Source organism: Hydra vulgaris, chromosome 08 (assembly GCF_038396675.1).
Source record: "Hydra vulgaris chromosome 08, alternate assembly HydraT2T_AEP".
In the NCBI taxonomy this organism is placed as follows: domain Eukaryota; kingdom Metazoa; phylum Cnidaria; class Hydrozoa; order Anthoathecata; family Hydridae; genus Hydra; species Hydra vulgaris.
Window position 1 is genome coordinate 63,367,787 of NC_088927.1, and position 15,767 is coordinate 63,383,553.

Consider the following 15,767-nt stretch of genomic DNA (forward strand, 5'->3'; position numbering starts at 1 on the left):
TTTGAATATTAAATAACTATTATCTTTGAAAGAATCTTCCCATAGCACTTTTGGTTGGGGTGATCACCTTAACCACATTTATGATAAACTATATTGATGCGGAAGTTCTATTTATCTGTTATAATTGAAAGTTGACCAACAAATATTTTTTCAGGTAAGAAGCACTTTTCCCCCTATCTGCGGTAATTTATCTGTGCAAATTAATTACAATCAGATACTTTTTTCAATAATAGTTTACAGAAAGAAAACATGTATTATTTAACAATACAACTAATACAAGGGAGGGGGGGATGGGTGACGTTTAATAATATTTGGAAAATTTTCCCACTCACTCCAAGATTATTTAGACCCCCCGCCCCCATTTAATTATTTTTACTTGCTATCTAAAAAAAAAAAGAAGTTGAAAATTGGCCTTAAAAATTATAAAATATTTATTACAGTCACTAATAAAAATAAAAAATTTCAGTGTAAACAGGCTTTAAAAATCACCAACCAAGTTATCGGAAATGAGCTTTTAATTTATTTCTCTTCAAAGTATAGAACTTATTAAATCCTATTGAAATGATTATAAAACAGCTGTCAGAATTTGCCCATTTGACCCCAAGCCGCACTAAATTTAAATGGTTTTAATCGTGTTTTGTAAAAAATTTAAGTTATTAATTTTTTATTTTAAAGTTCCCCCTTCTCCTTTTTTCAACCCCTTTTGCCCCCCCCCCTCCCTGCTCTGTTTATTAAATCTGGGCTCAAATTTTCACACCCCTTTTATTCTTAGCCCCCTGCCCCCCACCTTGTCTTAAGAACTCGAGAGTAAGTAAATTCGTTTGTGTTTGACGCAATCTTTGTTATAAAGTAATAAGAGAGAAAAGTACTTCAGACCTAAAAAAATATTTTTTTGACAACTTTCAGTCATCGGAAACTGACTTAAATACTGTAATAGAGAGTATGCAAAAAAATCTAACATAAAGTTGCAACCAGAAATGGAGCAAAGCTCAAAGAAAGTCAGACAGGTTCGAGAGCCTATACCAAATTAGTTTATTGGTGAGTTTAAAGTACCATAGAATTCTTGCAGTATCTCAACATCTAAAAATTCTGGCTTGAATACTTCTGGTAATCGTGGTAGACCAACCATATAACGAGTGTTCGGAAAACACAAAGAAACAAAAAAATATGGAGCTGGTTCAGGAGTATGGAATGGGACATGTCAGTAAATTCAATGTGCAAAGTTTAAGATCCATAGGTGAAAATGATTAAGCGTCGATTGTTACTGTTATCAGAAATAAAGAAAAAGAAGAGAAAAAAGTAATTCTACAAAACATGCCCCATCCAGATAATGCAGTTTCCTTTACAAAAGAGAAGGCATTGAGTATGTGTATTGAAACTCTTATAAAATCTTTTAAACCATACAATCTGCCGTAACAGATCTAACAAAAGCCCAATAGGCGTACCTAAGAAAATGACTCGTTGATAAGAAATTAATTTTTATATTGCCTTTGTATCAGATGCTAAGTAAAGCAAAAAAGGCTTGCTATCCGCCTGCATCCAGCATAACGGTGACAAATTTAAGCTCATGAAATCAATCTGCAAGATCTCTTAGACTATAAGTCTGCCATACTAGAAAGATAAAGTCAGGATTGACAAACTACAATCCTCTCAAGCTGTTTAATAAATGGGGATGTGATGAATCCTCTGGGTAGAGTGAGTATAAACATACTCTACCGGAAAAAAAGGAACAAATATTGGATGCTAATTTATTTATAGTTTCCTTTGTACCACTGCGACTAGCAGACAAAGAAACTTCTACAGTTATATGGTAGAACCCTACTTGATCATATGTTAGATTTTGCAGACCAATTTCATTAAAATGTGCAAAAGAAACAACCGAAAAAACTACAGCGGTTATCAGTGAAATTGAAACCAAAATTAATCCATTGATTCCAACTCTTGTGTCAATACATGACAAAATCATTGAAGTTAAACATGAACTGTTTATGACAATCATTGATTGGAATGTTGGTCAAATGTTAACTAACACATCATCTAGTGCTAGCAGCACTGTTTGTGGAGCAATTCTCAGACAAATGAATGATCTTTTAAAAGTTACAACGAGAAAATGAAAATGCGTTTAAATACAGATTGTCGACTCCACACGTATGGATAAGATTTATGGAAATGACCCTCCATACTTTTTACAATTAAAGTTTTGAGAAGTGGTCTGCAACAACTCCAGTAAACAAGTAATTTAAAAATATGTCCAAAAACGTTTGCGAGAAGTGCTATGTTGCACATTGATAAACCACTTCAAGATTCTGGTAAAAGCAATGGCAGAAATACAGCATGAAGATTTTTCCAAAATTACCAATGTTCTGCAGAGATAACCGGATTTGATAAAGAAATAATCAAGAGATTTTATATTTTTCTTCAAACTATGTCATTGAGATTCCCTACAAACGCAGAAAAATTCGGTTAATATACATCAATAACCGTGCATTACTATGTAAGCAAATATAACTGGTTCTAAATGCCATATTCGGTTCATTAAGTATTTATACATGGTCCGAAAATAATAGAGCATTACACAGATTTGCCTATAGGACAATTATCCGAAGATGCTTAGGAAGCCCGAAATAAAAACTACTAGAAATATAGGTTGCTAGGTTTCTGATCAGCAACAAACAAAGACGTCCTGTATATTTTGTTATATACATCTGATCCTTATGGATCTAGCTTAAATAAACCAATTTTTCTAATATTCAAATAACTGTATCACAAAGCTATAGAATTGTTGGAAATAGAAAGTGATGAAAAGGATAAGCTTAAAAAAGATAAAAATTATTTTTTAACTTTTTTGTTGTTAATGTTTCAGTTATAGAAGTCAAATTGTAAAAGCTTGACTAAATTATTTTTTAAATGGTAATCAGTGCCTAATGAAATTATTCTGCTAAATTTATGCTTGACTTAAGTGTGAACATACAAATGTTTAGAGTTTGCTCCATGACTGGAAGTTAGCTATCTCAAACACGAATATATGCAATATGATATATATGCAATACAATAGAAAAATCAAGATTAGCTTTGCAAGACATTGCGATTCTCATCTCTATAATTGCAAGGCATCCAAATGCCCGTCTCCACTAAAATATATTGCATCAACAGAAAAGTAAAAAAAAAAGAACGTTTTTTTTCTTCAATAAAATTACTTGACAGAATAATCCGTGATCTATATACATATGTATATCACAGAATATTCCGTTAAATTAGGTAAAAGGGCTAGCTTGATTCGGATCAATCTAAAGCCTTTGTCCGGTAACCCATGCCCATGTGCTCAGGTTAAAAACCAAGTAGAGCCCATGTGGGCATGTTGGACTGGACTTAAGCCAGGTCTAATCTGGCTTATCGGTCAATTCAACACCGGATAAATTTACTAGTGTAAATCACATAAACTAACTGTTGAACCTCAGAAAAAATTATTTAAAGTAGCGCTTGATTAACATTTATTTAACTCACAGAAACTATAAAAATTTTTACATCAAAAAATATTACAACTGTTAAAAAACAAAACAATACGCAATTACAATAAAAATTAAATAAAAACGAAGGAAAAAAAAAAGCATTTAAATTTTGCACTAATAAATTGTAATCTTTAAATTTTTGAAAACTTAAATAGTTTTATTTGTAAACTTGTTTTTAGACACCTATTCTATTTACAATTTATCCATAAACTCGTCTGTAAAATACGCAGTTTTCTTTATTTCTCATAACTTATATATTTTTGAAACTTAGTAAAAAAAAATTATATTAAAACACGTTAACATTTTATTTTAGAATAGTCTTGGCAGCGCGTTGCTCTCATTCTACCTTGCTACTGTGTCAAAACATGTCTATGTAGGAGTATCATCAAAATATGATACCTATCAACAAAATCATTTTCAGTATCTACAAAATCATTTACAAACGTATGATGTATAAACAGTATTAACAAATCAGTAAAACGAAGTTTACTCAGGATTATTTCATATGAAGTTTTTGTTGCCGATTCTATGATCTAGAACTAAATTTGATTGTTCTTTAATCGTTAATGTCAAAATATATAACTTCGTTTTTTTAATTTATTGATTCGTAGACCAAATTCATACAGCTGATGAATTTATCAATTGATTCGTTTGGGTTAAGATCGGATTCTTTCACTTGTAATAAATAGTCATACTTGGAAAGTTTTGAAATACGATCTTTGATTGGGCTACTTAATTCAGCTGAGTGAATCGTTTTGCTCACTAAACGTAAACAAAATATTGTTAATTAAAAAATGGATATTAAAAAATACCATCATTAAAAAAATGATAGTAAAAAAGATACCTTCGTTAAACTCAAAAGTTTGACTTTTTCTTAACTTTTTTTCCAGTGATATCGGTAAACAATCATTGCTTTCTGATTTTTTATTGTTTGTAAGTGCTTGCTTCGAAGCATGTAATCCAAGCCAGTCTAAAATGTAACCAGAATCAATAAAAACCGTTTAAAAGTAGTTTTAGCACAAATTTTAAATAGAATCATATCGTTTTAATGATGACACTATCTTTAATGATGACATTATCTTTAATGATGAAACTATTTTTAATGATGACATTATTTTAAACAAGCTTAATTAAGATTAAAATATAAATTTGATTTAAAAAAATAATAATAATAAACATAAAAACAAACAAACAACTTGATTTAAATTGATTTGTAAAATTAAAACAATTTTAAATAAAAAACCTTTAAATTGCGCAATCATAAAATCAACAATCTCATAATCGTTAGTCTGGAACTGAAGATCTGCACGAACTGCAGTGAATGCATCATTTAAGATTGATATAAAAATGTTCATAACAACCCAAATTACAATGGCATTAAATCCAAAAAAGAAGACTGGTCCAAGAACAGAATTAGCATTTTCAAACAGTCTGTAACTAAACTTTCCCAATAAGAGTGAAATGATGGAAGCTAATGCTTTAAAGTAGGTTTGGTATCCGTCTAGCAGGGGGCCTATAAAAAATCATTTTAACTTTATTTTACAAAAAACTTTACAAAAAATATAAAAATGCTTTTAAAAATGGTAAGTTTTATTTGGCAATGAAAACAATAAACAGACTAATGAATTCCATTAATGGAATGAATTCCAAACACTAATAAGCTAATCCAAGATACTGATTGCATTGGCAAAATAAATTTCTGAGATTTTATATTATAAACAAACATATTTCTAAAACTTGGAGGCATTGTGCCTCCAAGTTTAAGAAGTCCAACTTGATTAGTTTTTCAAGTCAAAAAGAAAACCTAAAACAGGTAGTGCAAAAAAGAACTTCTGCTAAAGTTGATTTAAAGGAACTTATTTTTGTTCTTTTAAAAAAATAGGCATCTTTTACTACCTCCATTACCCCGTGTCCAAGCTAATAGGGTTTCTCCATTACTCTGTGTCCAAGCTAATCACTAGTAGGGTTTCTCAAACGGGATGCCAGATTTACTTGGATACTAAGGGTGAAAGTGATAGCCGAATATCGCTTGTGCGATTAATATAACTCAAGGTCTTTCATCTTAACACAATTTTCTTTAACTATTCTTTTAGTGTTTTCTTTTTTCTCATTGTTAAAAAGAGTTAAAAAATTTTTCTTTATTCTAAAACAAGAAAATGTTTTTTTTGGTTTTTATAATTTAAAGTAATTAAAAAATATTTTGCTGTGCTGTATTATTAGAAAATAAAATAATTTTTTTGCTTAAAAAATAAAACTTTTTCGTAGCATCCAAAGTGAAAATAATTTTGACACCTTAGTGTTATTAAACATCACTTGTGTTATGGTCATGAACTTCATTTAGTAGTATGTGAAATTCTTTACAAAAAATTGCATATTGACATTTTTTTTTTTGCTTGAGAAAAACAATTTTATTGCTGCTTTAATCAATGAATTAAAGAACGCAAAAATATCAATTACATGGCTAAAAAATAATTTTTAAATGATCCATCCACTTATAATCACAAATAAAGTTATCAATTCAAAGTTAATCTTACCATCCAAGATTATACAAGGCTGTACATTAAGGATGCTAGCAATAATTTAGCAAATTACTATAAATAATTTACTAAAGCCAACAAAAGTCATAATAATAAAAGCAAAACTTGTTTAATGCCTCAACCAGTTACTGCTACATTATTAGTCAAAAATAGTTTGACACTTAATGTCAAAGGAATAAAAACAGGACCTCTTAAAGACATTTGCAATTTAAAAAACCTCATAAATGAACTTAACATTTATTTATATATTTACACACACAATTGTTTACTTCTGCTTTTTTTTAAATTTTTACATTTTTAAAGGGATGATATAATATAAAATATTTTGAGCTATCAAGTAAAATATCAGTTAAATGGTGTTGAATTAAACTTTGGAGTGGTTTTTTTAAACAAAACTTTAATAGAACTTAATGGATAGGTACAAAAAACTTATTAAGCAAAAAAGAAAACCTAAACGAAAAAACTACAGAAAATTGTAATTGTAAACAAAAAATCAATTGTCCAATGAGTGGAAGTTGTTTATCTAAAAATGTGGTATATAAATGTGTTGTTTCCTCTAAGAATGTACCTGATAAACAATATATTGGCATAACAGAGGGTGAATGGAATAAACATTTTGCCAATCATAAGCAATCTTTCAAGAATAAAAAGTATTCAAAAGACACCATGCTGTCAAAATATATATGGGAATTAAAAGAAAAAAATATTGATGATTTTATACTGAATTGGTCTATCCTTAAAACAGCGCCTGCATATAACAATATTTCCAAAAAATGCATACTATGCCTACAAGAAAAATTTGAAATAATTACACATGCAAATCAAGAATGCTTATTAAACAAAAGATCGGAATTAATTTCTAAATGTAGGCACGAAAATAAGTTTCTCCTAAAAAACTATAAAAATAAATGAGTTCAAATAATATTTACATTAACTACCCTTTTTAAAAAAACATTTTAAATAAAATAGCATAAGTAATCATTTCTAAAGAATTCTTTTTATAATAGTGTCAGCAAATTCCACAAATGTGTGAAAATTTACAGTAGTTAAAATTTGCAACTTCCTGTAATTTAATTTTTGGTATAAATTGAAGTTTTATTAATTTGATCATTCATTTCTGATAAATCTTTGTTGATGAAACACAGTATCAAATGGAAAAAAATTTAGTTAAGTGATTTTCTACGAATATATATATATATATATATATATATATATATATATATATATATATATATATATATATATATATATAATAAAACTTCAATTTATACCTAAAATTAATATTCAGGAGATCATAAATGTCTTAACTACTGTAAAATTTCACACATTTGTGGAATATACTGACACTATTATAAAAAAATTCTTTACAACTGATTACTTCTGTCTTTTTATAAAAATATTTTGTAAAAAGGGGTTTTCAGTAAATTGCAAAAATTTATTAAAATCACGATAGCAATTGTATTTGTTTTTGGTTGTATTTTTTTTCTTTTTTTAAATTTTTTAAATAATCAAAATTAATTTAAAATTATTAATAAATTCAAGGTTTAAATAAAATTAGCTTAAATTTTAAAGTAAACTTTTATTTCGAACTGAAAAAGATATTGGGTTGAGGAATAATTCATGAGCGTTTTTTTCAAATTTAAAAATGCACGCAGAAATAAAATGCATTGGCAAAATGTTTTATGTTGTTTGAAAGAGAATGTTTTGCTCTACAAGATAGTGTGTTTTGATTTGTTAGTTTTTTTTATTTTTGTGTATTTTCAGATCATTAAAATGGAATGTCAAGTGGACAAAACTGAGCATTTTCGTCACCATTTGCTTTTTGCATTTAATCAAGGTGTTAAGGCCGCTGAAGCTGCTCGTGAGATTTGTGCTGTGTATGGAGAAGGAGCAATGCCTGAAAGTACCGCCCGCCGTTGGTTTTCGCGCTTCAAAAATGGGAATTTTGACCTCAAGGACGGATCACACACCGGTTGACCAATTGAGTTCGACGAAGAGCGATTGAATCAACTTCTTCACGAAAATCCACGTCAAACGACCAGAGAATTGGCGGAGCAGAACAATTCAGCAAAAAAGACCAAATAGGCGAAATGGCGTTCTTCTGCAACATGACAACGCCCGTCCTCACATTGCCAATATGACCAAAGCCGCGATTCAAGAACTCGAATGGGAAGTGCTGCCTCATCCTTCATACTCTCCAGACTTGGCGCCGTCAGATTTTCATCTGTTTCGATCGCTTTCGAACGCTTTGCGCAGTGTATCGTTCAATAATGACGTGGAATTGAGGGCTTGGTTGGATGAATTCTTTGAGTCAAGACTGGGAGATTTCTATCGCCGAGGCATCGAAAAACTTATTGAATGATGGGAGGAAGTCGTAAACAACAACGGAGAGTATATTATTGATTAAATTGTTGTAGTTTTTTTGTTTAAAATAAATTTGAAAAAAACGCTCATGAATTATTCCTCAGCCAATATGTTTAACTTTTTTTTTGTAACAAGTTAATTGTTACAAGAAACTTAAAGAAAAAGTAAAGATGATATAATAAAAAATTAAAATTTTAAGTTGTTATTGATCGTAAAATGTTCTTTTACTGAAAATTCCAAACATATTTAAAATAATAAAAATTTAATGTAAATATTATTTTTAGCTCACTTACTTTTATAGTTTTTTTAGGAGAAACTTATTTTATTTTTTGTCTGCATTTTAAATCAACAATAATTTTTTGTTTAATAAACATTCTTGTGTAATTATTTCAAATTTTTTTATAGGGATAATATGCATTTTTTGGAAATATTATATGCAGGTGCTGTTTTAAGGATGGACAAATTCAATATAAAATCATCAATATTTTTTTTCTTCCATTTCCATATGTATTTTGACAGCATTGTGTTTTTTGAATACTTTTTATTTTTAAAGGATTGCTTATGGTTGGCAAAACACTTTTTCCATTCACCCTCAGTTAAGCCAATATATTCTTTATCAGGTGCATTCTTAGAGAAAACATACATTTATATATCACATTTTTTGATAAACATTCTTCACTCATTGGACAATTAATTTTTTGTTTACAATTACAACTTTTCGTTGTTTTTTCATTTAGGATTTCTTTTTCGTTTAACAAATCATTATTGTAACCTTTTATAATTCCTTTTGACATTTTAAGAAAAGTTTTTTTTTCAAACTAAAAATTTTATGTAATTTAATAAAGGGTGGGATGTGCTTATCGACCAATTTTAAAAACGCTTTTCCAATGTCAGTAGAAGCATTTTTGCTATATGAGAGTTGAACCAATTTACATTTATGGTTCTAATTTACTTTTTGTATTCTTTTTTTTATGGTTAAATTTTAGTTCAAATTTCGAAATAGAGTTTTTTGAATGCATCTTGTTTAGAGGAATTGATACATTTTCATCAGAGAAGTTTTGGTTAAGCATGTTATTAATTGATTTGTTTCAGAATTTGGGTTGAATGATTTGAGTTAATATTAATAATATATTAATATCACCTATATGATTTCCTGTAAGTTAATTTTTGGTATAAATTGAAGTTTTATTAATTTGAAAATTCATTTCTGATGAGTCTATTAACGAAACAGTGTAAAATGAAAAAAATTCTATAAGTGATTTTCTACTAACTTTTACATATATGTATATACATATATAAGTATTTACCGTCTTGTGTCCTTATTTTAACATATAAAGGTGATAACTTGTTAAATAAACAAAATGAGTTGATTTCAAAATGAAGACACAAGAATAAATTCCTCTTATCTTTTTTGACACCGGTGTTTAGCTAATATATATATATATATTTTTTGGTTGCCATTAACTATGTCTTAGCCACGTAAAGATCCCACAACACAGTATTTTGTATTTTTTAGTGAGTTTTTTTGTTTTTGATTTTGTATTCAATGACTAATGATTGCCTTATATGCATGAAACTTAAAGTACCTTAAAAAAAGTTGCTTTTTCTTTGTTTATATATATATATATATATATATATATATATATATATATATATATATATATATATATATATATATATATATATATATATATATTCATAAATGTATATACACACACATACATATGTTTGGAATAAAACTCATATATACTAGCTGCCTGTACCTGTAAAATATGGGTTTTGGTAAATCTATTCCACACAACTATTTTTATACATATTCCTTGCTTCAATATTTTTTAGTAAGTAGTAAAAACTAACTATATATATATATATATATATATATATATATATATATATATATATATATATATATATATATATATATATATATATATATATATATATATATATAGATACATATATATATATATATATATATATATATATATATATATATATATATATATATATATATATATGATTTTTCTAATTCAAACAACAACAACAAAAACAACAACAAAAAGATTTTTATTTTCCTTTTTAAACGATACAATAATATTATAATAATAACAAATATAATAACAATAATAACAACAAAAAAAAAAGAAAAAAAAATCATAATTCTATTGATTGTAGCAAGTAAAAATAATTGATTAATAAATTTATATATATATATATATATATATATATATATATATATATATATATATATATATATATATATATATATATATATATATATATATATATATATATATGACAATAATAATAATGTAAAATAATATAATAATGAGTTAATTAATTATAAGTATATAATAATAATAACTAAATAATTGATAAAGATGGTATCACTCAAACAGAATTCAGATCAAATGAGTGACACCAGTTTAATGAAAAAGAAAAGTTAGTATTTAATAATAACTAAATGATTGATAAGGATGGTGTCACTCAAACAGAATTCAGATCAAATGAGTGACACCAGTTTCTAAATATAATATGACTAATAATAAGCATACATACATAGAACATACATAAACAAAGTAAACATTTAAAAATCATACTTTGATGATAATAATAAAAAATAAACAAACAAGAAGTTAACGATAATCATAATTGAAAAAATAAGAGTTCATTTTAAATATTAAGTGAAAATCATGTTTTTATTAAGATTAAGTCGATAACGGTGTTTGAAGTTGTAGCTTTTTAAACTCATTCACTATGCATACAAAACTCTTGTTCCATCCATAAATGCACTGAAAGACAACAGAATGTTTACCATACTTTTGAGTTTTAAGAAATGGTAGAGTTTTAAATGATGGTACACTAAGTTTTCCATTATATACGTTTCTAGTAGAGTATGAATGTATTATTCTACTTTCTGTAAAAAAATCTGTTATAGAAGAGAGTAAATTTTTATTAAGAGAGTCAAAAACAAAAAAAAGAAAACATTTTTATGTTTTTATGATTAGCAAATTTTACAAGCACTGGAAAGGTTGAAACTTTTAGTTTTTTGAAAGATTCTGATGATTATGACTTAAAAGGTTGGAAGTTTATGATTCTTATGGATTGACATTGATAGAACATCAATTTTTTGATGTGATAGTTGTCATTTTGACCCCAAATTTAACAACAGTAACTAAGATGCGATAAAAATAATGCACAGTAAATATCTTTTAGTGTGAATTTATTGACATAATGACGAATTATTGAAAATGCGCTGTTAGCTTGAGTTAGTTTCTTGTGTAGCTTATCAATATGAAAATTCCACGAAAGATTGGAGTCAATCAAAACACCGAAATATTTAATAACATTTGTAGGATATAACCGTTTATTATTAATTTTGATTTGAATTTTAGAACTGTTGTTTAGATTGTGTCTTTTTCTAGAAGATTAAAAAAAAATTAATTCAGTTTTCAATACTATAGTATAGTTTTAATACTATAATACAAATACTATAGTGTTCTAATTTAGAAATCAAAATGTTAAACAGAAACTGCAAACTCTTGATGCTGGGTTGCATGGTTTGCATTGTTTAATAGTTTACCATTTACTAAAAAGTATTAAGTTTTTTTTCTTTTTATTGCCATACTTTCTTAGACTCTTTATCATTCCTACTTGCATATATTTATATACATATATTATGTAAATAAATATATGTATATATATATAAATATATGCATAATATATATATAGATATATATATATATATACACACACACACACATATATATATATATATATATATATATATATATATATATATATATATATATATATATATATATATATATATATATATACATATATACATATATACATATACTATACATTTCAATCAACAAAAAATATTTAAATTGATATTAGTTAACATTTATTATAATTAAATAATAAAAACAAATTGGATATACAAATATATAAAATTTTTACCAAACACAATGCTGGATGTAGATACAACAGAACACAAAATAATAGAAAAAATTATCCCAAACATCGATAAAGGATACCATGCAACTCTTAATGTCGAAGATAGGATTGAGACACGTTTATTAAACCGCAAGAGTTTAATGAACTTCAAAGTTACAAAAAAAACAATGAGTGATACAATGTAAACATATGTCAGATCCCAGTATGAAGCAAACTGAAAATTAATAAAGGACTGTGGTTTTTTATACGGTATCCTTTGTAACAAAACCTTAGCCAGATGATCTTAAAAAATAATTTATTAACTTTAGTACTTTTTAAATCAATGAAGCAAAATAAAAATTTAAATAAAAAAAATTAAATAAAAATACCTTTAAAAAAGAAAAAGCCAACTGCTACAAGTGATAACAGTATCAATGCAACCTCCACTAAGTTCCAAAACTCAAGAAAATATTTACAACCAGTCCTATATAAAAAACGACATTCTCTGAAAGAAAACAATATGGTTATCAGGATAAAAAGAATATGGGAACCCAACATAATTTTTGATCCTGTCACGGATGCATACAGCTTAAATGTAAGTACAGAAAAATTAGGAACAGCTCCGCCAGAAGCAGGAAACTCCAAGGCCATTGTAACCATGCTAAAATAATTAGTGGCAGGGTTAAACAAAGCAAACTCAATTATTACAGCTCGTGTTTGTCTATCAATCCATCTGAATTGCTTTACTTGATTTACTATAGCCTGATTTTTCCATTTTGGAAAAATTTCTACTACATATCCTCCGCCAAAGTAAGTTTCTAAACCTGCTGCATATGGATACCCATCAAGTTCTTGCCAAGTTTGATATCTCCAAGGCATTGTTGTTGGATTATTGGGAGAATTATGCAACTTTGAAATTGTCCAATTTAAATCGAAACTTCTTGTTTCTTCAAAAGATATTTTATATGAAGACAAACAGTCTATTTTAATAAACTTAGCAACTAAGTTAGCTTTCATACATGAATCTAAAAAAGAATAATAATAAAAAAGCATTATATCTTTATCAAAACAAAGATTGATTATTTTTTAAAAACAAAATCATAGAAAAAGAATGAATAATTTTTGACATTGCATAGTTAAGTAAAGTTTCCTGAATTTTGTGGTAGCTTTCAGGAAGGCTGATTCCATCAATAGCTGTATAATATCATAGTGTTAATAGTGTTATGTTGCACAAAAATAGTGTCCTTGTTGATGCTTCTGTTGTACAATGTCAAAGACACATAAAAACTTATTTGCTACAGCTTTGGGTTGATTAGCAAAAGTGAAACAACCACCTACTTTATTACTAAGGATATCTTACACTATCTTCGATTGGGATTCTTTAACAATTAAAAACATGAAAACAGAAATAAAACACCAAAAAATATTTATACAAAAAAACCACCATTAATACCAAGTTACATCAATCCTTTACAAATATTCATGATCTTTATGGTGACTTTATTACTCTTTATGCTAAATGGTCTGGCTCAAGTACTGGCTCTTCTGGATTTGAAGATCAAATTTTTTGATTTTTTTTTTCTCTTACTCAGTTAACTTTGTAACACATTTTCGAGCTACAACATTAATCACTTACCTTCACACCTTAACTTGTATCTTTTGTCTGACCCTAGCTTGTGCTCAATTTGTACTTGCTCTCCTTTAGGTGGTTCCAAACATGCTATGATCTCACAAAAATTTTTATTTAATACTTCTTCTACATCAGATTCACCCTATCATTGTACTTCATACTATTGCTTTAAGGCTGATTATTTTTTTTTTTGCAAATTTCTTTGTGATGTTCTTTGGGCTGATGTCTTTTGTCTCCCTGCTGAAAATTGTGTTTCCTTTACAATTTCCTAAATTCAGACAGGAATATAAGCTTTTACTTCTTCTTGTCAGTTAAGTCAAGCCCCATTATAAACAATTTTGTAGAATGTGCAGCTGCAAAAAAAATGGTTACAATTTTTAATTGTAACCATTTTTTTTTTTATCTTTTTTATCTCTGGAGAAAAAAAACTTTTTATTATTATCTCTCAAAGATAAAGCAAAATTATTTGCAAAGAACTTTTACTCCAACTCTTAAATCTAATAGCCGCATTTTTCCATCTCAAACAAACAGGTAAGTAAGGTTGTACAACAGGTTGTAAGACGTCTAAATCACACCTACTTTAATTGCTCAAGTTATTTCTCTTTATTGCATTCTATTAATTCACAACTTAAATAGTGGTCACTTGGTGTCAATATTGTCAACAACAACAAAAAAATGTATTTAGTACTTTTATTTGATTTTTTTTTAAATTATAAATATCTTACTTGACTTTACACGAACTTGTCTAATTCTAATTCCATTCACAATCTTCGAATTAAGATCATTTAAAAACAATTTTCCAGGAAAATCTTTCTTTTCTGTGTTTGCATAAAAATCACTCAAGTTATACCACTTTTCAGGAAAAACTTGAGGTATAAAAAATTCTTCCATCCATGGCCAAAAATCTTTTGATGATTGAATCTATAAATCAAAAAAAGTCAAAACAAGAAAACATTCTACAAACAGTATACAGTTTCTGCAAACAGTTGAATTATCATGTGACTGGAGTCATAGAAAGCATTAAAAAAATTCCTTTATGGTATTCCTTAATGGATTCTTTAATCAAGAGCAGAATTTTAAATAAATAAATTATACTTAAAAAAGCTCTTAGAATAATGTCAAAAAAGTCTAATGAAGTATCAAAGATAATAAATAAAAGTGAAAACATCAGAACCTGAATAATAACAAAAAAAAAGTCAGTTTTGGAATAATATAGATAAAAGATGCCAATTACTCACGTATAAAATACAAAAACAAGACTTTAAAAGAAGTTTTAAACAACCTTGGTGCTAAAAAATATGTCCTTTATCATCTTACAACAAACATTGGCTTGAAAAAATTCTATTTTAGAATCAAATATAATATTGATACTTTCAAATTGCACTAGAAAACAGTAAACATTTTAAATTTCGTTAAGTATTTCTTAAGCAGTATTTTATGCTGATTTCAAATCAAATTTCAAAAAAACAATTCTGGTCAAAATGTTAAATAAATGATATAATAAAAAATAAATTCTTTTGCTTAAATAGGACTGTAAGCTACTAACAGTAAACATAAATATTAATCGATTCGATTCAAATTGCGAACCAAATGTCGCTTCAATTTGAGATTCGATTTGAAAAAAATTATTTATGCTTTTTGAATCACTATTTTTTTGCATCATTCACAATTAATTAAAAAAAAAATGCAGAAGAAAGTGAAATTTAATTTTCTGTCAATGACAAAGACTAAAAAGCTAAAAACCTTCATCCACCTTTGGTTGATTGTGACAAGATTCTCATGCTA

At 27.1% G+C, this 15,767-nt stretch overlaps 1 protein-coding gene across 1 annotated transcript in view; it reads right to left on the reverse strand.

The window, feature by feature from the left end:
* Positions 1 to 3,474: 3,474 nt before the first annotated feature.
* Positions 3,475 to 15,767, reverse strand: part of LOC136084056 (uncharacterized) — a 242,124-nt gene continuing 229,831 nt past the window's right edge. Inside the window, exons 29-34 of the mRNA XM_065804144.1 lie at positions 14,708 to 14,903; positions 12,742 to 13,377; positions 12,377 to 12,655; positions 4,753 to 5,022; positions 4,354 to 4,479; positions 3,475 to 4,271 (exon numbers count right to left, since the gene is read on the reverse strand). Coding sequence (XP_065660216.1) covers positions 4,102 to 4,271; positions 4,354 to 4,479; positions 4,753 to 5,022; positions 12,377 to 12,655; positions 12,742 to 13,377; positions 14,708 to 14,903 — 1,677 coding nt within the window. The 3' untranslated portion in view covers positions 3,475 to 4,101. The remainder of the gene's footprint in view (positions 4,272 to 4,353; positions 4,480 to 4,752; positions 5,023 to 12,376; positions 12,656 to 12,741; positions 13,378 to 14,707; positions 14,904 to 15,767) is intronic.